Source organism: Mesoplodon densirostris, chromosome 16 (genome assembly GCF_025265405.1).
Source record: "Mesoplodon densirostris isolate mMesDen1 chromosome 16, mMesDen1 primary haplotype, whole genome shotgun sequence".
NCBI lineage: Eukaryota > Metazoa > Chordata > Mammalia > Artiodactyla > Ziphiidae > Mesoplodon > Mesoplodon densirostris.
The window spans coordinates 18029492-18052649 of NC_082676.1; the positions used below are offsets into that span (position 1 = coordinate 18029492).

The following is a 23158-nucleotide window of genomic DNA, read 5'->3' on the forward strand; positions in this document are numbered from 1 at the left end:
GCATTCAAACACTTATTTGTAAGAATGCTCATTTCAGTGTTATTATAATCATAAAGAATTCAAACCAACCTTAATGCCCAATAATAAAGGATTGGTGACTATAATGGGGCATATCCTGCTCTAAGTAGCCATTAAAATGCATGGCCCCAAAGAACGTTTAAGGATTTTTTTAAAACTGTTATCTGTTTAGTGATAAAGGAAGGTCACAACACAATATGCACAGTAGGAGTTTAATTTTTAAAAATAAAATATGTATATGCATAGTCATGTGAAAATACTGGAAAAGTATCTCCAGTTACAGGGATTATGAGTGATTTTGTTTTCTTTTTTAAAAAATCTTTTTTTGTAGATTTTTAATATTCAACATTCTGTGTATCATGTTCGTAATGAGAAAAACTAAATATATTTTAATTTAACAATAGGGAACTGATTGCAACATATGGCCGTGGCTATATCTAGAGAGGCATAGCATGATGATTAAGAGTATATGCTTTGAAGCTCACAGACAGGTGTTCACTTCCCTCTTTGCAACTTAAGAGCCATATGACCTTGAACAAGTTATTTAATCTCTTAGCCTCAGTTCCCTTATCAGCAGAAAGGAGATAATACATACTGGGCAGAGCTGTTTTGTAGCTTAAATGAAATAATGTATGTAGAATTCTGATCACAGAGGAAGCACTTAGTAAAAATACCTGTGTTTGTAATGCCAAAATATAAATAGATTCTGTAATGACTTACATGAATTCATGATCCTCTAGGGGGTTATAACGGGAAGTTGGGGGAATCATTATTTTATGGTTCAGCATCTTCCAGACTGTCATAATGATGGTGGAATTCAGCAGGAGGATGCTGGCAGGAAGACTTATCTGGGTACAGAAACAGCCCAGGAAAGGTTTTGCTCATTAGGGCAAAATGCTGGCATAGGTCATTGACTCATCTATTTGTCCAACCTGCAAATGGTTGTTATGCATCTACCATGTGCCAGGCATCGGAGACTCAGCAGCTAGACAAATGAGCTGCCCTCTAATTAGACTGAAGTTTCAAGACACATAGTTCCTGGTAGATTCAGGGATTAGGAAACTATGGAAGCACTTCCCGTAGCTGGAGAAAGCTTGACAGGTTTGGGAAAATGGTAGTGACGGTCACGTTGCATTCCTCAAATACCAATCCTAAGGCAAGAGTCTAATTCCAGAATCCTACTGCTGGCAGGGCTGGGACCTACAGATGTCGTCTTTACCCTTGTCAGTTTTAGTTCCAGAATAAACTTGCTCAGAGCCTGCAGATGAAAAGCCATCAGTCTTCCAGAAAAATGTTTAGCCAACTATGGCCCATGGGTGAACTCCAGCCCTTGCCTGTTTCTAGAAATAAATTTTTTTTGGAACACAGACATGCCCATTTATTTATGGATTGTCTATGGATGTTTTTGTGCTACAGGTGCCAAAGTTGAGTAGTTATAACAGGGACTGTATGGCCCACAAAGCCTAAAATATTTATTATCTGACCCTTTACAGGATAATTTTGCTGACTTCTGTTCTAGGTCAATGAGGCTGGAGAAATGAGATGGAAGGTGACATCAAGTTCCTAATTTTTCCTTCTGTAGTTCCAGGAGCTGTTCCTCTGGAGTCCATCCAAGGGGGTCCCTTTGAGGAGAAGATCTACATCCAGTGGAAACCTCCCAATGAGACCAACGGGGTCATCACGCTCTACGAGGTAAGGAGGCGCCTGTGACTGTATCACTTGGCTTGGCTTTATTCAGTTTACTTCAGCCTGAAGTTGGCAAATACCTACTGTGTGCAGAGCTCCATCAAGGGCACAAAGGTGAGTGAGACACAACTTACTGGAAGGTTTCTGATAATACAGTGGGAAAAAAACACAGGGGCATCAATCGAGCTGTCTTGATAGCCCTAGTGGCAAAGAAAATTGGGCATTGAAAGGATTATTGATCTCTTCAGCAAAGGCATTAGGACTCAAGGAGTCAGGTAGTCCTGGCACAGCTGAGCAGACCCAGGCCTGGCAAACAGTACTTGCAGTTCCTCTGGAAAATCACAACACTCACATGATTCTCATGGTACCCATATCATTCCCTGGGCTTCCAGAATGATCCCAATGTCATTCTCTAACTGGGGGTACATGATTCTTGAGCTTTGATGTTGCTCTGTGGCTAAGGCATATGGTGATGCCTTGGCCACAGAGCCAAGGTGATGGTGTTGAAAGCCCTTCTCCCAGGATTAGCAGGGTCTTATATCAGAGATGGAGCAAAATGTCCTTGGACAAGAATGCTCCCATCAAGCCAACACAATGTGGCTTCACTGAATACTTTCAAAATTAGAATAAATGGTATAGAAGCTCATTGCAAAGCAAAAGCAAACAAACAGTAAAACTTCAATAAGGCTGATATAGGTAAATGCTAATATGGGGATATGGGCAAGATTGACTTTCTTCCCACCCCTTGTATTCTGAGACACCACAAGGTTGTTGATACAGATTATAATAAAGTGCAGCAATGCAGAGAAAGGGCATGGAAACTGAAGCTGGAAGGATGGAGTCTGGTATCCTAGTAGTCCTACCACCATCTCAAGTGACCTTTAGCAGGTTCTTCCTCTCTTGAAGCCTCAGTTTTCTCATCTGTAAGATGGGGGAGGTTAATTGTTGCTTCAGGCTTTCTCTAAGGAGTCTGAGGGGGGAAAGGTGATAAGCATCCCAGGCTGAAATACACTATAGGCTCATGGAGGGACTAAAGACTCTCAGGGCTCATGCAGAAAGGTACACCTGTTGAGAGAGAGCTTGGGGAAGAATATCCCCGCCATAAGGGAGGAAGAGCTCTGGGGAGGAAAGTCAAGGAATATTGATGAGGGAGAAATATTCAGGGTAAATCTGATGGACACAAATTCGCTAGAGAGACCTGGACGGACCTCAGAGCTGAGGGAAGAGAAAACTGTCTTATCATGTACAGGGTGCTGGAGAAAACACCTTCAGGAAACACCTTATCTCACTCCATCCAGCATTCCTCAGAGGCAGAGCTGTCTAACATCTCCATCTTGGAACATGGGCTTGGGAGAAGCCTCCTTCCCACAGATGCTGCTAAAGGAGAGGAGGTACTCATACTGGTAGACCTTGCCTGGGACACATTCAACACCTTATTAGGGAAGAGAAGGACTGGAAACTCAACTGAAACAAAACCCAGTCATTTAAAAGCTACACACTGTTCTCTGTAAAGCACAGGCTGCGATCATACACACTCACATACACACAGATGAGATAGACATCTACCCACCTGCCCTTTGTAAAGCAGAGGGAAAGGACCCAGGACTTAAGGTGTTAAGTTGCTTGGTGTTGTTATATAAATGGATCTCAATGCCAGATGTTGAAGACTTTTGGAATTCACAGGCCAGTAACATTTCAAATGGTTTGGGGGAACCAACATAGAGTACTTTACCATCTTCTATTAACATTGTTTCATAAAAGACACTTTCAAAAATACAGAAAGGACATAATCTCAGAATACAAGGCAGTCCTTTAAATTGAATAAATTTAGCTTTATGGGTCACTCATGACATTCTCCTTATTTTTTCCTCATTTTTCCTTGAATTGAGGACAGCTCTGGCTTGAAAAGACTCTGGTTCTTCTACCTACCTGCCTTTGGAAACCACAGGTCTAGGCCATGTTGCAGGTAGAGTCATATCTCTACACAGATTTCTTCCACAGGAGCAGTATCCCTCTTGCTCTAATATGCACTGCACTGGGCTAGGAAACCCTTGATTGTGATTCCACAGTAAGAAGAAAGAAATAGAGAGAGAGAGAACAAGAGTGCAAACATAACTGTGAGTTAGACACACTGAGCAATAGCTCCCTGAAGGGGCTGCTGAACACGTTTGGCTGCTTGCTGCTCGAAAGCCAGTACTTGAGAGACAAACGTTGGTTGGAAAGGAAAGTTTGCTTTATTCAGGAGGCTAGCAACCTGGGGAGAAGGCAGACTCATGTCCAAAAGCCAACTCCCCACTGCCAATCAGAGGGCAAGAGCTTTTCAAGGGGGAGTTTCAGGGATGTATAGGCGGAGGGAGGGGGTTAAGTGCAGCAAAGCACAGTGAGCTCTGACAGTCATCTTGGAATTGGTCATAGGGTGGTCTGATCAGCATCATATTGATTGTTTTAAGTACAGTTCATCTTCAGTTCCGGGGTCAGTTTGTTCCCATTTCCTTGAAGTTAGTTCTCGGAATTGTGTCAGATGGAGCAGCTTATGTCATGGCTACAGTCTGGTCGTCATGTAGTTAACTTCTTCCACCTGGTGAGAGTTTCAGTATCTGCAAGATAGCTCAAAGAATGTGGCTCAGAATATTATCTGTAGCCCTTGAGGAAGAACTAAAGGTCTTTGACTTTGCTTAATGGCTAAACTATTATTACTTTGTTTTATTTGACTGCTTTTATTTGTTTCTGCATTTCCTCACTTTAAATTTATTCTTTGGCTAAAGTTTTTCTACAGACAAGAGGCAGGCGGAGGACATGGGGGGTGGTTCTGTCCTGAGAAGGCCCCATAGGGTCCTGCTCTGTTCCGAAGGTGGACTCATAGATGGTACGCTGTCTGGAGCTCTGGGCACAAAAGTACACACAGATGAGGACAACACACCTTTCTTCTCACTTCTCTGTGAACCCAGTGCCTTGTGGATATTCAAAGACGAGTGGCTGGGATATTGGCCTTCCCATGAGGGACCCTACTGGAAACAGCTGTGGTGAGACACCTTCGGGTAGTTTCTTGGCTGCTCCTTGGGCTGTAATACAGAGAACCAGAGCTAGAAGGCGGCCGCCGTCTGACTTGGTTGAGCATCTGAGGTTACCTTTTGGGAATATGCCGAACTTCTGGGTTGACGCTGTGAAGGGACCTAAGGAGGTCACGGGCTTAGGCCTTATATTTTGACCATAAGCATGGCTGTGACCATGTGTGTCACCAACCAGTGAGGCCTCAGAAGGTAAGAATGTTGACTTTTGAGGTCAGGCAGCCTAGATCTGAATCCCAGCTCTGCCACTTCCTTGCTGTGTAACCTTGGGTACATTAAGAAACTGCTCATTTATATTTATTAATAAACATCAATATATGTTTAGCACTGTGTTTGGCATTTAGAAATAGCCTTGACAAATATTAGCTCTTGCTATTACATAAAAATGAGGCCACTGAGACTTGGAGAGGTGAAATGTAAAGACTGAGGTGATGCAACTCATGGGTCCTGAATTCAAGTGCAGGTGTCTTGCCCCTTATTCAGTGTGGTCCGTGGACCAGCAGCACTGGCTTTACCTGGGAGCTGGTTAGAAATACAGCATCTCAGACCCCACCAGACCTCCTGAATCAGAGTCTTCATTTTACTAAGATCCCTGGGTGATTCACATGGGCATTAAAGTTTGAGAAGCACGGCTCTAGACTGCACTGTTCTTCAGAAAGTTTCAGCAGGGTGGGGAGTCTCCCCCACGCTGGGCTCCACCCAGTCCTGCCTCAGATGGTGAGCAGGAGACCTTGCTTTTAAAGACACTTATAACAGAACATGTGTTTATGAGGCAAGTTCCAAATTTAATTAGATGAAACCGATTTGATTTTTAAAATTAGGTTCTGGTTATAATTTCTAGAGAGAAATCCATAAATTACAAATCACCCTTTTCTGATCTCAGAAAGTACATTTTGTGGCAAGGAAAAAATCAGACAACACAAATGGAAGAGAAATCCAGGATTGTCTCTGCCTTCCTATGTACAACCTTGGACTCAGCAAAGTCAAAAGCCAAAAAGAGGAGGGAGTGAAGAAGAGTTATAACTTTGTAAATATTGTAAAAATTGTTAACCACAGCAGGTCTAAGTAGTATGTCATATGTTAAGATGAAATTCCCTTCCCCGTGGGTCCAAGTCATAACCTATGGGCCCACCCTTGGACAGTTCTGCCCTCCAAAGTCGGAATGGCTTTGATTATGTCCCATTCAGTCTCTGGGCCTCAGTCCCCTCTTTGTAATATGAAGGTGTCAAGTAAAAATATGAAGGAAAAGTAAATCCACGCCAATCCCACAGAACCAAAGTTTTACACCTCATTTTGGATTTGCTCTGCTGTTGAAACCTTGCCTGTGGCCAGAGCCTTCAAAGGCAAAGCAGTGATGACACTTGAAGGAAAACAGCTAGTGTAAAGGCCCTGCAGTAGGAATGACTCTGGCCTGTTTGACAAGTAGGAAGGAGGTCAGAGTGACTGAAGCCTCGTGAGCATGGAGGACAGTGATGAGGCCATGTGGAGAGTGGGTGGGCAGAGTCAGGTTGTGCAAGGCTTCTAGAGTTTGCGCTTTCTCCTGAGAGGAACAGAAAACACCCTAGGAGGATTTTAAACAGAGGAGTTGAAGGAATCATATTTACATTCTTAAAAAAATCACCTGACTGTTGCGTGGCTAGTGGCTGTGAGCACATAAGCATCTCAGGGACACCTGGAAAATGTGCCAGGAGGCAAGGACATTTAACTCATCTATGATACTGCAGTGAGGCCTCAACTATTTGTTGGAAGCCCTTGCATCCAGGTGGAAGAGGTGAAAACTTTGTCACATCTGCTTTTTCCTTGCTGCCTCTTTCTGGACTTGGACACCTTCCTTTCAGTCAGGAGTTCTTATCTTGAAGAGCTCCCTGGAACCATGGACTTAGATTCTGACCTCCCATCCCTAAGGGCTGGGAGTCTAGCCCCCTACCCTGATGCCACCCCAGGACTGTGAAACGGCCTGATTCTCCAACAGCCACGACCTCTCTCCCTGCCCACTGAAGGGGGAGCTCAGAATGCTCATCAGAGCCCGCTGAAGCCAGCCTCGCCTCTGCTGCAGCAGGACGCATCAGGGTGCATAGCCCGTGGCCTCAGATCTTCGGGAATTTGTATTTTAGTGGAGATGCAGGGTGCACTTCTGTGGTCACTTCCCCAGCAGGATGACAGACAGTGCATGAAGAGAGGTCACATCAAAGGCCTCGTGCCTACACACCAGCAGATCAGCATCGCCTGGGAGCAGGTCAGACATGCAGCATCTCAGGCCCCAGCTCATATCCACTGAATCAGAGTATGTGTCTTAACCAGGTGACTCACACGCACATGAACATGGGAGAAGCACTGGTGTAAGACACATCCTACAATGTCCTAATCCGGCTCCGGAAAGCTCTGCTTGATGCAGACACTGCAGTCCTTGGATGAATAATGTGGCTGCTACATGAACTGAGGGATATCTCTGCTCACCTGGGGTCCAGAGAGCTGAGGATTTTCACCAGGGATGTGGAAAGCATGCTATTTGCATAGACTCTTCTGGAGCCCTACTTGGGTTTGATGGGATATCAGGGTGCCCCAGTCAGGGCCTGTACGTGAAGAGGGTTGGCGTGACCCCTTCCACTCTGACTCTGCTCTTGTGAACAACAGGACTCCCTAAAAGCAGACCAGGCAACTGCAGACAGGCACGCACAGCCAGAACGCGGTCACAGGGGAAACAGTCCAGTCAAACAGTTGCCTAAAAACTCCTCAGTAAAATCATTCAGAGACAGGCTGCTCAGAGTTCATGAAAAACAATAATCAATATGTGTTTCAATTCAATTAATTGTTCTCATCTCTGTCCAAAAATAAATATAAAACAGTGTGAGGGAATTGGGCCAGAAGATGTTACACTGGCAACTGGATTAACGTGTGAAAATATTTAAAATTCAGACATGTGAAGCTTCCCAATAAGCCTTTATGTTTAGCAGTCAAAATCACCAAGTTTCTAATTACAGTGTATAAATCTGAGAAGCTTAAAGGGAATGAGAGGACCCTAATGAGGCAGGAATGGGTGTCTTGATTATGCTAGAGTTGACTGACATTTATCCTGCAAGCTATTCTAGGTGCCTGGCGTTCAGAGTTAAATAAAACACAGACTTCGCCTCAATAAAACAAGGCGGCATTCCTGTGCAGAAGCCCCTTTAAAAGTCAGGATAGGTTGGAGGGTCGTCAATATTCTTCCAGCATATAGACAGTTGCATTTGATCTGAACCAAAAGCATGGGCCCCAGGGATCAGCATTCCATCAGAGTGCATTGCAGGAAGGCCAGGCATGTGTTCTCAGCCAGAGAGGAGTTCTGTGCAGGACCGGTGCAGGCAAGCACTGATGGAGAGAGGGGCCAGCTGCGTGATGAGCTCAGAGCAGGCTCGCAGAGAAAGGCCCGGGGGAGGTGGTGCCTCCTTTTGGATGTTCATCCTCCTCCTTTCTCTTGGCTTGGCTGTAATGACCTCTCAGGGCTCGCTTACCCAAGACAGGCTTAGGGCTCCAGTCCACAGAGGGTCAGTAGGGAGGATGGGATGTGGTCCGTGATGGGCAGGAGGTAGTAGAGGCAGGAAGTGACTAGCACAGCCCAAAGCAAGAATTTGCATAATTCAAGCTGGATCTACATTAATTACGATGTACAATTTGCATAATGCAGGCATCTAGTGGGTGTAACATGAACCAGGCTGGTAACTAGGAAAAAGGCTCTTATTTCTTTTGAATCAGTTAAGCCATAAGTATGGGAATCATCCATTCCTCCCACCTGCCACACATCAAATACTCTAGAAAGTTCCATCCAGGCCAGGTCATACGACACCATCTCCACCACCACTGTGTTCTGAACACTGATCTGATGCCTGGACCACTTCAGAACCTCCCTGCCGATCCCCCATCCACACTTCCCCTATTCTACTTCCCCATATTGCAGCCAGACAGAGCACCTTGCAAAGTAAATTCAGTCATGTTACTTCCCTGCTTTGGCTTCGTCTTAACTTTAGAGCCCCGGATGATCTGGCCCCTCTAACTTCATCTCCTGCCTGTCTTCCCACTGTTTCCTGTGTACCAGCCCCTCTGACTTTCTAACGCTTCCTCCAGCTCATCCAGTTCTTTGCAGCCCATGTGACTTTGTGAATGCTGTCCCTTCTGCCTATAACACTTTTTACTTTATGTTTCTTGTGGCTGGTTCCTTCCTATTCTTCACCTCCAAGAGGCTTTTTCCCTGTACTGTCCATTTTATCCAGCAATTTGCTTATTTCTGTCATACCATTTTTACAATCTGCACTTACTTTGTTTGTGTTCTGTAGCATCATCTAGTCCCCTACCGGACTTTTAGCCCCATAAGGGTATGGGCCATGTGATGGTTATTTTATGTGTCAACTTAACTGGGCCACGGTGCCCAGATATGAGGTCAAACATTATTCTGGACGTTTTTGTGATGGTGTTTTTGGATGAGATTAACATTTAAGCCAGTGGACTTTGAGTAAAGCAGATTGCCCTCCATAGTGTGGGTGGGCCTCACTGTGGAGGTCCTCTGAGTTGAAGCTCAGAATAGAACAAAAGACTGAGCTCCCCTGAGCAAGATGGAATTCTGCCCGCAGACGACCTTCAGAACTGAACTGTGAAACTAGCTCTTCCCTGGTTCTCCAGCCTGGCGGAGAACTGATCTTGAACTGACACTGGTCATATTTATTTTTGCTTTTTAATGTGTCCTCAGGACCTAAAAGAAAAGTTTGCACATCATATGTGCTCAATAAATATTCTTTATATGAGTGTGTAGATTTGTACTTTATCTTAATAAGGGGTAATGGTGAAATTTCATCTAACAAGTTTAGTGGTTCTCAAGCCTGGCTGAAAATTAGAATCATACCTTGAGGGCTCCAAAACATATCATAAATACATAGGTAGGTGAATACATAAATAGATGGATGGATGGATGGCTGAATGTTTAGGCATCATTGTATTCCAAATAAATCAGAATCTCTGGAGGGAAAGTTCTATCCATGTGGAGTTTTTTTTTTTTTTTCTTTAAGTGCTTTGGGAAATTGTAGTGTACATCCAAGGTTGGGAAGGAGCATTCCATAACATGAATCCAATCAATACACTCTGATATGTTATCCTAGCTAAATACCTGTTAAATAAACACAGTCATGACTCTGGCTTTACCCTGCCTTCATTTTCACTCTTCTGGAATACAGCATTGTCTGATGTTACGCTATAGCCAGCTCAAACTCATGCACATGCAGATGCTAGGCACTAATTATGTTAAGGCTCAAATTCAAGAAGCATTGGCTTTTTTTCCCTCAAGTTTGCTAAACAAACAGTTTGTGGAATAATTGAAGACACACAAGGCCGGATCAGTCCGTCAATATCCCTTTGCATTTCATGAATGGCATCTTGCAGCTCTGACAGCAGAATCCACCATAGACTTTACCTTACAAATACTTTCCCCTCTCCTTTTACAGTAGAAGTTAGTTCTGTTGTTTATTTGTGAGATTTAAAAAAAGGCATATGCACACACAAAGCTTCATAGATTTGCCCAGAGGCTTTCCCTAAGTCTTAAAAGTCAGAGCCCTGGGATGTCAAGGAGCCATTTTTCCTAACCCTGAGCCCATTATGCAACCTCCATAGGATGTTCCTCTTCCAGAGACTTGAAAAATGCAGGGATCCCTGGGTAGATGCCATATACAGGTCTGCTGGGCTGACAGGCTGGTTGACAGGTATTTCAATAGAAACAGCTCTGGGTTGAAAGGAATGATTTCTGGCACCCTGAGTCTGGAAGGAAAGGAAGTTGCGTTCTGGTGTGAATAAATAAGTTGCATTTATGTAAGTGGGACCATTAGAGCTGCCTGTCTTCCACTTTTAGCATACCAAGAATGCCTATATATTTGCCTCGGGGTGTTTCTTTTTTTTTTTTTTTTTATTACAACACAGGTATTTGTGATGGAGCCAGGTAATGTGACAGTAGGAATCAACGGATGCATAGCACTTGTTACCTAAAGAACAGCAAATCATATTCTCCTGGCAATAAAAACGTTTTCACAATAAACATTAGTCATTCAACTTAGCTGTAAGAAAGCAGTAGAAGTTACTGCATGGAAAATATTCCCACAGTGAGCACACGTAGATCAGTATATTTGTCTTGGTGTATGTGTTTATAAGCATGTAGGTTTGTGAGTGTATGTAGCTGTAACATGGCACGTGTATGCACATATGTATTTGTTCACCTGTGCGTGTGAAGCCTCTACCCTTGGGCTGTACCCATAGTCCCCATTGCATCCCTGGAATTGCTCTACTGTTTTTGGAGAGTTAACTATAGTAGATTTCAGAGGCACAGGGCTTATGTCTGTTTTCTCCTTGCCTGGAGAAACTCCAGGTCACTTCTTATCCTTGTCATAGGAATGTCTTGATGGGCTCCCAGCTGTTTCTCATGAACTTCTGCCGTAATTCCTCTCCAGAGCTTTTGCTAAAGGAAAATTTTGAATTTAAAAAAAAAAAAACCCTGCAAGTTAAATTTAATCCTGTGCATTTACAGTTGTCCTAAGAGAGTGGAGGGAGGGAAATGAAAGGGTAGTTCTGCATTTGGCCAGTCGGGCTCTCCTTCACGTTCCTTACGTGGGAGGGAAACTGTGTTTTGATGCACTGTGCAACCGGAGGACTTTGTGAGGAGTGGCCTGTACACACAGCCACGTGCCTACTGATGGAACCCTCTCTTTGGCTACCTGGTCCTCTCAATAAACTATGCCCAGAGGCAGTGTTTAAGCTGCCAGAGTGTCTCTTTAAACATCAGAAGTTGTTCTCTTTTCATCTCAGATGTTTTACCTTATTACTCCTGTTGGATTTCCACCTGGACAGGGCAGTGTGGCATGGATTTGGTGCTTTTAACTGGCTGGCTCTTTCCTTTGTGTTTTGGTCAGAACAGCTCTTTGTTTGGGACTAAAAAATGAAGAGGGGTTGTGAGTGTTCATCTATCATCAAGGCATTTGGAGCCTTCATCCTGAAGTCTCTGGAGGCTGGAATTCAAATTTATGATTCAGAGATTATCCTTTCATGGGTCTCAGAAGATGGCAGGTGGATTTCTTCCCCTCACTCTGATCCTTTTCTTTGGCTATTTTTCTTCATTCTTCACCAAGAGAAGAGTAGTAGTTCCTTAAACTTTACACCCAAGTATGGGACTTTGGCCTATATCATTATGGACTCAATGCATGCATGCATACCAGGTCTTTTTCAGAGCCCTTCAAAATATATATCATAAAAATCACCATTGCTTTGCTTTCTTGGTGTCCCTTTTATCTTATGCATTGTTTTAGCATACGTGTATCATTGCAAGTCAAATAGTGAATTATGCTATTAGGAAATTAAAGGTCGACTTTTAGTTTGCCATAGCCAAGTAATATATTTGAGTGAGTCCCTTTTCCTACCTGGTCCTTGGTCTCTATAGCTCTGACCTAGGAGAACTGGACCAGTTAGATTCAAAGGATCCTTCCTATTTTGACCTACCACTCAGGTGTCCAAAATTGAATTAATCTTACTCTTTGTTTCATGAAATACTTTCCTCATTGGTCTGTGCATGACCCCTTTTTGTATTTATTCATTATTTCATTTTGCAATTACACACCAGCTACCGAGACAACCAGAACTTTGACAGTATCTTACAGACTTACGAACTCCTCCCACCCCAGCCTACTGACTCCTCCCACTAACCTGAATGTCATATACAATTCCTTTGTATTTCATATAGCTTTACTATTCATATCCAGTCCTTAAAGGCATATTATTTTTTGTTAGTCCTTTAACTTCAGTAAAGGATTTTCCGTTGTATATAATCTTTTAGCATTTTTATCCCATATTATGTTGCCAATAGTCATCCCTTTGATGAGTGCAGCTGCAGCATGCTCATCTTGACTGCTGTATAATATTCCACTGTGTGCAGATAGTACAACACATTGATTCATAAGCCCTTGATAGGCATCAGGGTTACTTCTAGGATGTTGCCTTTATCAACCTTGAAGATATGAGCATCCTTGTACATACCTCCTGTTGCATATGTGCAAGATTTTCTTTTGAGTTTATATCCAGAGACTAAGTCATATGGTAATGTTCAACTTTACAAAAAAAAGCAGAATTATTTTCCAAACTAGGCTCAACGATTTACCCTCATGTCAGCAAAGTATGAGAGCTTCTACAATTCCACATCCTCTCCAATATTGGTCTGGCCAAGATTCTTAATTTTGACCAGTTAAATAGGTATAAAATGGCAATTTTTTGTTCTCTTGCTTTGTATTCCCTCAGTCGTTAATAAGGTTGAATATCTTTCCAATATTTGCTACTCATTTGTATTTACTTTTTGTGGGAGGTGTATTCATGTATTTTGCTCATTTTCTACTGGATTATCTTGCCCTGATCTTATTGATATGTAGTCTTTCTTTATATGCTTTTTATTTTTTTTATTTTTTTTGCGGTATGCGGGCCTCTCACTGTTGTGGCCTCTCCCGTTGCGGAGCACAGGCTCCGGACACACAGGCTCAGCAGCCATGGCTCACGGGCCCAGCCGCTCCGCGGCATGTGGGATCTTCCCGGACCGGGGCACGAACCCGTGTCCCCTGCATCAGCAGGCGGACTCTTAACCACTGCACCACCAGGGAAGCCCTATATGCTTTTTATACTGTTTTGTCAGTTATGTGTATAACTTGCCATTTTTACTTCCTGTAAGGTATCTTTTGGTAACAGAAGCCCTTAATTATAATGTAGTCAGTTTTATCAGTCTTCGCTTAAATAAGCACATTCTGTGTCCTTAAGTAACTATTCCCCAAACCACGGTGAGAAAGATGATTCCTTATATTTCTACTAAAAACTGTATAGCTTTGTTCTCTAAATATAAGTCCTTTGTTTATCCACAGTTAATTTTTGTGTATGGTGTGAGATGAGGTACAAAATTCATTTTTTCCTCTGTGGATAAATACTTTCCCCAGGTCTTTTTAATAATAGCCTGCTTTTTCCTTGTTCTACCAGGCCGTATCTGACATATGCCGAAGTTCCTCATATGCATTCATCTGTTTCTGAGCTTTCTATTCCGGTGGCCACCATCTATAACAACCACACTCAGTCAAAGTTATTAGAGCTTCACAGTTAATCCTGATCTCTAACAGAGCTCGTCCCTCCTCCTCAGTCTTCTTTAGAAATATCTTGGATATTCTTGCCCTTGGCTCTTTCATTTTGGAATTTAGTTATCCAATTTAATGACAACCCCTGTTGTAGTTTTGATTAGAATTACATTGAATATATGAAACAACATAGTGGGTAATTTACATCTTTACAGTCTTAAATCTCTTTATATTTATGTAAGTTTTTGTTACTGACTCCCAAAATGTTATTGCGTCACTTATAGACATAATGCATTTCACATTAAATCCCAATTGCTAACTTAGGTCTCAAAGACCTTGCACCTTGGGTTCTCTTTTCCTCTTTGGTCTCACTGGCCTTCTTTTTTTTTTTTTTTTTTTTTTTGCGGTACGCAGGCCTCTCACTGTTGTGGCCTCCTGTTGCGGAGCACAGGCTCCGGACGCGCAGGCTCAGCGGCCACGGCTCACGGGCCCAGCCGCTCCACGGCATATGGGATCTTCCCGGACCGGGGCACGAACCCGCGTCCCCTGCATCGGCAGGCGGACTCTCAACCACCGCGCCACCAGGGAAGCCCAGGGATCCTTTTTTTTTTACAGTTGCATCTCAGGTACCTTAAACAGTACCTGGCATAAAGTAGGTACTCAGTAAGTATTTGTTTAATGAATAAAACTGTATTCCAAACTTGAATCAAGATTAAGGCAACAGCTGCAATAGATATTGAAATATCTAATTCCTTATGATTTCGTGATTTTTAAAAGGAATTTATTCTTTGTTAAGGTGAGTGACATTACAACAACAGTACATGGTGTTAGAAAGATGGGGGTGGAAAGTCACCCCCAATTCCCACTCCCTCACAGACCAACCATTTTCACAAGGGTTTATTTTTTTTCTAGCCCTTATGCAGTGACATCTTTTGCATGATTATGACCATGCTGCAAAACTTGGGTTTTCACTGTGTCAAACATTTTCCAGTTTCAATGTAATCTACTTAACTATCCCATTCAATGGCTCTCTGCTCCCCTGAGCATATAAGCCATATTTTACTTTCTAATCATTCTATTTTGGGATATGTTGATTGATCTTCCCAGAATGTAAGACACAATTTTTAGCATAGGGTAAGAGGGACTTGGATCTTTGTAAAGAGCTGGTTAGCAGTGTTCGAACTCCTGCTTTCCTTTTGCTTCTCAGTAGGTTTGTCAGTAGCAATCAGAGCTAATCACATGGCTTCCATTGATTGTAGAACTGTGCTCAAAATAATAGCTCTCTCTGTTCTAGTAGGAATGGATCTAAGGGAGCAGACTTGAGCAATATGTACAAATTCAGGTAGAAATCTGTAAACCCAGAGGTAGAAGTGGTGGTCATATTTTCCTCCTTATTTTAGAATTTAAGTCTCCATTTGCTTATTTCTTAACAAACGGAGGTGAATATGGGGGATGTGTGTGCTCCCCACTCTTCCCAAATACCATCCCTATGATAGACGTCCAGAATCGATCAGGGTACACTCTGCCATTGAACTCTGACGTGCCTCAGAATCCCTCTTGATGTGGCCTTCTAGGTGGTCATGGTGTCATCTGTGACGCTTAACTGCCATCTTTGTCCTTTCCCACCTTCTGTGTAAATGTGCTCTCTGCAGTTCTGGAAGGCAGTTCTTTTTAATAACTGGGGGACTGCCTGGAATAAGGGGCCAGTGCTATGGAGTCCTTCCTGAAGAAGGTGCCAGAGGTGAGAAAGTCTGCACTAGAATAACTTATCTAGAGAGTCTTCATGACTGTGTCTAAAACACAGAGCCACAGGAAGACAGGAGCATGTGTAGAGGTTTCAAGACCTTACTGGAACTTTCCCTAAGGACCTTGTATATATAACCAGCTCTGTGCGTTCCCCGCCAACACATGCGTTCTGTAATCTTAGCCTTCCCCAGCCATTTTTTATAACGATATTACAGAAAGTTTGGATGTCAGAGGAAAAAAGTCACCTATAATCTCTCCCCGCAGCACAACAATTATTTTGCCTTGTATTATTTTTTTAAATTTATTTTTGGCTGCATTGGGTCTTTGTTGCTGTACACGGGCTTTCTCTAGTGTTGCGGCGAGTGGGGGCTATACTTTGTTGTGGTGCACGGGCTTCTCATTGTGGTGGCTTCTCTTGTTCTGGAACATGGGCTCTAGGCGCACAGGCTTCAGTAGTTACAGCACGCAGGCTCAGTAGTTGTGGCTCACAGGCTCTAGAGCGCAGGCTCAGTAGTTGTGGCGCACGGGCTTAGTTGGTCTGTGGCATGTGGGATCTTCCCAGAACAGGGCTCGAACCCATGTCCCCTGCATTGGCAGGCAGATTCTTAACCACTGTGCCACCAGGGAAGTCCTTTGCCTTGTATTTTATCTTTGTTAATATGCATACATCTTTTACCTAACTATAATTACGTAAAATTTGCTATCATAAGTTTTTATTAAGCATTTTATCACAACCATGATGCTTTTATAGCTGGAAACAGCTTATCTTTTCTAGTGATTGTATAATTGTCCATGGAGTGTATATGCCCTAATTTACTTATCCATTCCCCTCTTTTTTTCTACATTTCTGACAACACTGTAATGAACCTCATGCATATGGTGATGGTATATCATGATGGACGGAACATGGCCTTCAGATCAGATTGATCTGGATCTAAAATCCTGGTTCTAACGTTACCTGGATGGAAGACTTCAGGGGCACATTAACCACTCTGAAATTGCGTTACTATCTATGCTTGTAGGAGAAGTAATATCACGCCTACAATTCGAGAGTATTATAAGAATTAGATATATGTTGCCAGTAGCCATTCAATGTCATGGCTGATTTTCTTTCCCCCTTTTTTGGTGTATTTCTATTTTAGACATTCACCCACATGAAATTACAGGGTTGAATAGAATGAAGACTTTTGTAACTCTTGATACATATTGGCAAATTGTCCTCCAGCCGGATTGCAGCAGTGTGCATGTGTTTTGAGTCCTGCGTTGAGCCAGTCACTGTGTCTGGGAAGCAGGCCTTTGGCAGCCCAGCAGAGGTTTATGTCAGCTTTCCCGATCCCCTCAGAGCAGGCTGATGTGTGAAGAGCTCATCACACATGCTGGCAGAGCCATTTGCACTCTCCAAGGATGTGCTGGAAACGCTTTGGGCTCATCAATTTATTGTTCACTACTCCTCCCCTTTGCCTTCAAGTAGCAAGTACAGTGCCTGGCTTCCAAAAGCCTCCCAGAAGGTACTGGGGACTCCGCCAGAGCTCTGAACTGGAGGACTCAAAACTAGTCCCTGGGGCTTTCCTGGTGGCGCAGTGGTTGGGGGTCCGCCTGCCGATGCAGGGGACACGGGTTCGTGCCCCGGTCTGGGAAGATCCCACGTGCCGCGGAGCTGCTGGGCCTGTGAGCCATGGTCGCTGAGCCTGCGTGTCCGGAGCCTGTGCTCCGCAACGGGAGAGGCCACAGCAGTGAGAGGCCCGCGTACCGCAAAAAAAAAAAAAAAAACTAGTCCCTGTAGGCTCGGCCACTCCTTTACTCTGCTACACTACCCGTCATGCCCTCTGTTAGCTCATCTGTAAAAGAGAAAGTTGAGGCAGTTGGCTTCTAAGGCTGCACCACTCAGTGTGTTCTTCTGTCATCAGCATCATCTGGGGGCTCTTTAGAAATGTGCCATCTTGGGCTCCACCCCAGATCTGCTGCATCAGAGTCTGCATTGTTATAAGATCCCTGGGTGATCCCATACCCATTAAATCATGACAAGTGCAGCCCTAAATTACCTTCTGCCCAAGATTTGCTCTCATGCTGGGAGCATTTGCTGGAAGCCTCAGTTTTAGAACCCTGCTCTCCCTGCCCTGTGTCTGCACGGTCTCAGGACTTCCCTAACCTGCAGTGAGGTTCTTCCCCCGCTTAGTTACATCTGTGGACCTAGATGCCAGTTCTTATGGATCAAGGTCATAACAACCAATACCTTCTCCCTTGAGGTGACCAAAACCATTTTTGATGAAACACAGACCTTACTCGCCACTCCACTGTTTAAAATCCAGCTGTAGATCCCAGTGGCTCTCAAGATAGAATCTGAACTCTTCTTTAACTTGACTAGTAGGTCCCTCCAGCCCTGGCTGGCCTCCCCAGCATCCTTCCCCTTTTTTTCATACCCACCTCCCCAAATCCATAGGCTTTACCCAACAGCCACATCACACTCCTTTTCTTGTCTTCCTCTGTCTAGGATGCTCTTTCCCAGTGCCTCCTTTCTTGCTTTTAAAGGCTGTTCATTCTTCAGCACCCTCGAGGGCTCAAGAATCTTTTCAGGAACACTGTTTTTCTGAAACAGCTGGTTTACAGCTGGTTTACAGGTTCCTTCTTGTTATGTTATAATAGCATCTATTGCCCTATACTGTGATCGTTTATTTCTACTTATGTCTACCACTAGGCTCAGAATTCATAGACTTCTAAGAACGAATTTTGTTCGCTGTTGGGTTTCCGGGAGCTGACCTATGGCAGGTCTTCCGTGAATGGCAGTGGCCAGTGGTGTGGCTACCTCCCCTTCCTTGGATGGTCTCTCCATCCCGCTCTACCTGCTCTCTGGCTTGGGAGATTGACTCTCAGGCATCCCTGACCTGCCTTGCCTTCTTGCCTTCTGTTCAGCAAAAGGAGTGCCCTGCTACAGATAGAAAGGGCAGGCAGGGGCGGGAAAGAGGGGTCGTTACTGCTCCAGCAACCTCAGGGAGGGTCACAGCTTTTCTCAAGGTGACCTTTCAGGTTCTTGAACTGCTCCTTCCTCCACCGCTCTCTCCCTTACTGAATCCCCCTCACAGCCTGTGGCCTTGCTCCCGTCACCTCTCCTACAGTGTAAATAGTTCCTTCATTAAACTCTGCTTGGATTACCCATCTGTTTTTTCGCTAGGACCCCAGTGAGACCCCTGTTACCATTACCGTGGACCACTCAGGGTGCTTGTCATCATGGACTTTATCTCAAGCCTTACAGCCCTTCAGAGTGAGGACCATTATCCCTACTAACACCAAGGCTTAAAGAAGCAATATAACTTGCCTAAGATCACCTAGCTAGTAATTAGGTAATACCTAGTAATTAGTAATTCCTGCCAGGTTTGATTCCAAAGCCTGTCCACTTAACTAGTTAGCCACTGTGCTTTCTCCAAAGGTACTCAATAAATGATCGTGAAATGGATCTGAATTTCTCAGTCATGCTCAGTCCACCTGACCGGGGTGGCCATGAGCTGGTAGATGGGGTAAAGAGGCAGCCTTGGGACAAAAAGGGGGACTGAAGTCTGGAACCAGCCTCGGCCTAGAAACCCTCCATGTTGTGTCTTCCAACTAGAGCTGTCACAGCCTTGAGGCACGGTGCTCAGTCAGTAATGATGGACAATGGCTGACACAGGGAGGTGGGTGGGGGAAAGCAGGCGCATCCAGATTGGGAGGAGAAGACTTCACAGCCCTCAGCAGAGGTGGCTTCATCATCATGCTTTTTATTTGCAAATCCCGTTCAACTTGAACATTTCTGCAGCTGAACAGACGTATTCAAAGCCCTGCCCCTCCCATCTTATGCAGCTGAATGCCATGCATGACCCAGTGGCTTTTGGGGGTGTGGTTCTGACATGAATTTCTGACACAAATATGCACTGTCTGGTATGTCAGTGTCAAAGGAAAAGTGTAGAAGGAAAATTAAGATAATATTTTTCAGTACTGGAAAAAGTTTTCCATTCCAAATCAATTTTGAAAAAAAAAATCTTTTCAAATATCTAGCAATGTCAGAATAGTCAGGGCTCTCTATAAAACAACCATGGCATTTTATGAAGTTTCACATTTTCAAATCAATTATTATCTTTAAATATAAAAGAACACCTGTCCTGGGCCCCAGGATGATGATTTCTATAATCATAATGTTCACAGGAGAGCCCAGTGTTCAATTTGAAGTTTCAGTCACTGCAGATCCAGCCCCTGATATTTTATGATGGTCAAGGCAGTGCTTCTCCAACTAGAGTCTCTGGAATCCTGCAGCATGGGGTACCCACACGTTTATGCTTCAGGATATACAAGTTCTTCAGTTTGAGAAACACAGAAAGGATGAAAGGCCCTTTCCTTTTTCTTTCATCCTCTACTTCTGTGGTACTTTTTAGCCTTAATGAATCCTTGTTCTGTAGGAAGTACTTAATAGGCAGTTCTAGAAAGGAAGAAAGGGGAGAAGGGAGAAGAGGAAGATCAGACCTGACAGTCCATGTCAGCTGCTTTCAGACCTGGCTTTCCAACCCTGGAGTTTTGCAGAGACAGGGAGGTCCAGGTCCTCCTCAAAGCTATTGAATCAGAACCTTTAGGGGCAGAACCAGGCAATACATATAATTGGAGCCCATAAGAGTCCCTTGTGCAGCCACTGCCGTCTCTATGAACTTTCCCCTGCCCCCTACATGGCCCTGGTTGGGGTCTCAGCTTCTCCAAGACTCCTGTCTCCATCACCTGCTAGATCTTCCTGTGCTTGGTCATCTTTCTCCAAGCTCCACCCTCCACATCAGCCATCAGAGTCACCAGTCAAACATGCAGGCCAGCAAACATGGACAACCTTCCACCAGCAGAACATAGTGTGAGCGCCTTAGTGTAGCACCTGGGATGCTCCTTGTACCCCATGACCTCTTTCTTCTCCTTTCTGGACATCTCCTGCTTCTAACTCAATATTCCAGCAGCTCCAAACGATTTATTGGCAGCTCTTTACCGAAGCTGCTCTTTACCTCCTTTCCTTTGTGCACTTTGATACCCCACCTTCAAGGCCCCTCTGCTTTACCCACTTCCTGTTTGCTGGATTGGTGCTTGCTCCCCAGTCATCTCGATCACTACCTCCTTTTGAGATTTCCTCTCACCTCCTCCAGCTGGTTTAGACACTCCCCGTACAGTATTCTGGAGTATATTTGTCATTGCATTGTAGTGATATGTGGCTGTCACTGGACCTCAAGGCAGGGACTTTGTCTTATTCACCAATGTTTCCCCAACATCTGTAGCAGTACCTAACACGTAATGTATGCTCAAAGGATGTTGGACAAATGCATGACTTTACTGAGCCTTTCTTCTACCTCTCTCCCTCTCTCCCCTCTCCCACCAAAACCAACCTATTCAATTTTAGCTGCAGCGCTAAGTTACTTAATGTCAAAGAAATATGGAAAAGGAAGAGTGCCTCCCATTTTCTTTTGCTGTGTTCTCGTCTCGTCCTTGTGTATTTGCCTAAATCCATCCTCTTCCACGCACCTATCACAGACCTGCCCCTCTCTTTAACTTAGGATTCTTACTAGAACCATCTCCCTGTGTAATATCTTGATGCCATCCTCGATTCCCTCCTGTATTCTTGTCTTGAGAAGAAAGATGTTGCTACAGACTGTTTTATATGTGTCCTCATCTGAAAACGAAATATGCCCATGGAGGCAATGGCAGAGTCTAGTTCACCATGCCCAGGAGCGCTGGCTGCAATTTGCTGTAATTGCACTGCGCTTGGTGTGATCTGATGGCTGTCACATCGTTCCCATAGACACAATCCAGTGACACCAATTAATCATGCCAGAACTTCAGTCACATGCGTAAATGAGAAAATCATCCCCAAATTAGGCCCTGAGTAGGTCAACTTGCTTGCTCTTTGAGGCTTTTGAGACACAGCATCCCCCTCTACCAGCTTGCAAAGTCCATCGGACGAGTGTACTCAGCTAGAGAGTGAGATGGAAGTGTGAGCCGTTAATGATTAACCCTAGTGTTTTTCACGAGGGTCTCAGGAATCCACCCGTGGGAGACGTTTATCCTGACCTATAGGAGTCTTAGGGTGGCAACACCCTTGGTATAACCTTGAAAGCTGCAATTCTGGCTTTGTTAAGTCTCCATCAGTAAATTGAGAGTGATTGCACAGAGAAAGTGCACCTGTGACTTTGGATTCCAGCTGAGGAAAGCAAGGTTTTCTTTGTTGAGGGTTGGAAAAGCCTGGGTGTCCGAAGTCACTGATAGAGCAGCAACAAAAATATTTTCTGGCGCAAAAAAAAACCACTTTGAGGTTGATCCCTCCCACATCTCCAAAACATTTGGTTAGTTCAGCAGATGCCAAATGAACTGAGATCCATACAGGGCTGTTAAAGTCAGAGTTTAGCACAAACCTTAAATTTGTAATCAAAAGTTAGTGGTTTATATTTGTAAAATGTAATAATAGTAACAGAGAAAGAAAACACTTTCAGTTACTCAGAATCTCACATTGTTCTTTTTTCCAGGGTTCCTTCTAGTCCCTGTCTATGTGCATATGAAATTTTTACGTAGTTGTAATTATTGCATCTCTGTAGTTTTTAATGCTTTTTCCCTCACTGAAAAGTATCTCATAGATACAACATTATTAGCATTTTAATAGCTGATAATGTCCCATCAGGTGGCATGGCCACGATTTACTTAACTGTACCATCTATGACATTCACACAGTCTCTGGTATTTCTCCAGTATAAATGAGGCTTCAAAAAACAGCTTCAGGGCTTCCGTGGTAGCACAGTGGTTGAGAGTCTGCCTGCCGATGCAGGGGACACGGGTTCGTGCCCCGGTCTGGGAAGAGCCCACATGCCGTGGAGCGGCTGGGCCCGTGAGCCATGGCCGCTGAGCCTGCACGTCCGGAGCCTGTGCTCCGCAACGGGAGAGGCCACAACAGTGAGAGGCCCGCGTACCGCAAAAAAAAAAAAAAAAAAGCTTCAGGGACTTCCCTGGTGGTGCAGTGGTTAAGAATCCACCTGCCAATGGAGGGAACACAGGTTTGAGCCCTGGTCCAGGAATATCCCACATGCTGTGGAGCCGCTAAGCCTGTGCGCCACAGCTACTGAGCCTGCTCTCTAGGGCCCGTGAGCCACAGCTACTGAGCCTGCGTGCTGCAACTACTGAGCCTACGTGCCGCAACTACTGAAACCCATGCGCCTAGAACCCGTGCTCCACAACAAGAGAGGCCACAACAACGAGAAGCCCGCGCACCATGACAAAGAGTAGCCCCCACTCACCGCAACTAGAGAAAGCCTGCGCGCAGCAACGAAGGCCCAGTGCAGCCAAAAATAAATAAATTAATTAATTAAAAAAAAACAAACTTAAAAAATAAAATAAACAGCTTCATGTATTTGCTTTTTCCTTTTACACTATTTCCTTTAGATACATTTCCAGAATTATGATTATGTCAGAGAGCAGAGCCACTTGATATTTTTCTGGGTTTACACTGCCCCCTTTAGTGGTGGATCGTATCAGCCTACACTCTGGTCAAAAGGG

General features: G+C 44.2%; 1 protein-coding gene across 1 annotated transcript in view; it reads left to right on the forward strand.

The window, feature by feature from the left end:
* The window catches only part of PTPRT (protein tyrosine phosphatase receptor type T), an 825916-nt gene that overhangs the window by 416688 nt on the left and 386070 nt on the right, over window positions 1-23158 (forward strand). The window contains exon 11 of the mRNA XM_060079174.1: window positions 1601-1710. Coding sequence (XP_059935157.1) covers window positions 1601-1710 — 110 coding nt within the window. The remainder of the gene's footprint in view (window positions 1-1600; window positions 1711-23158) is intronic.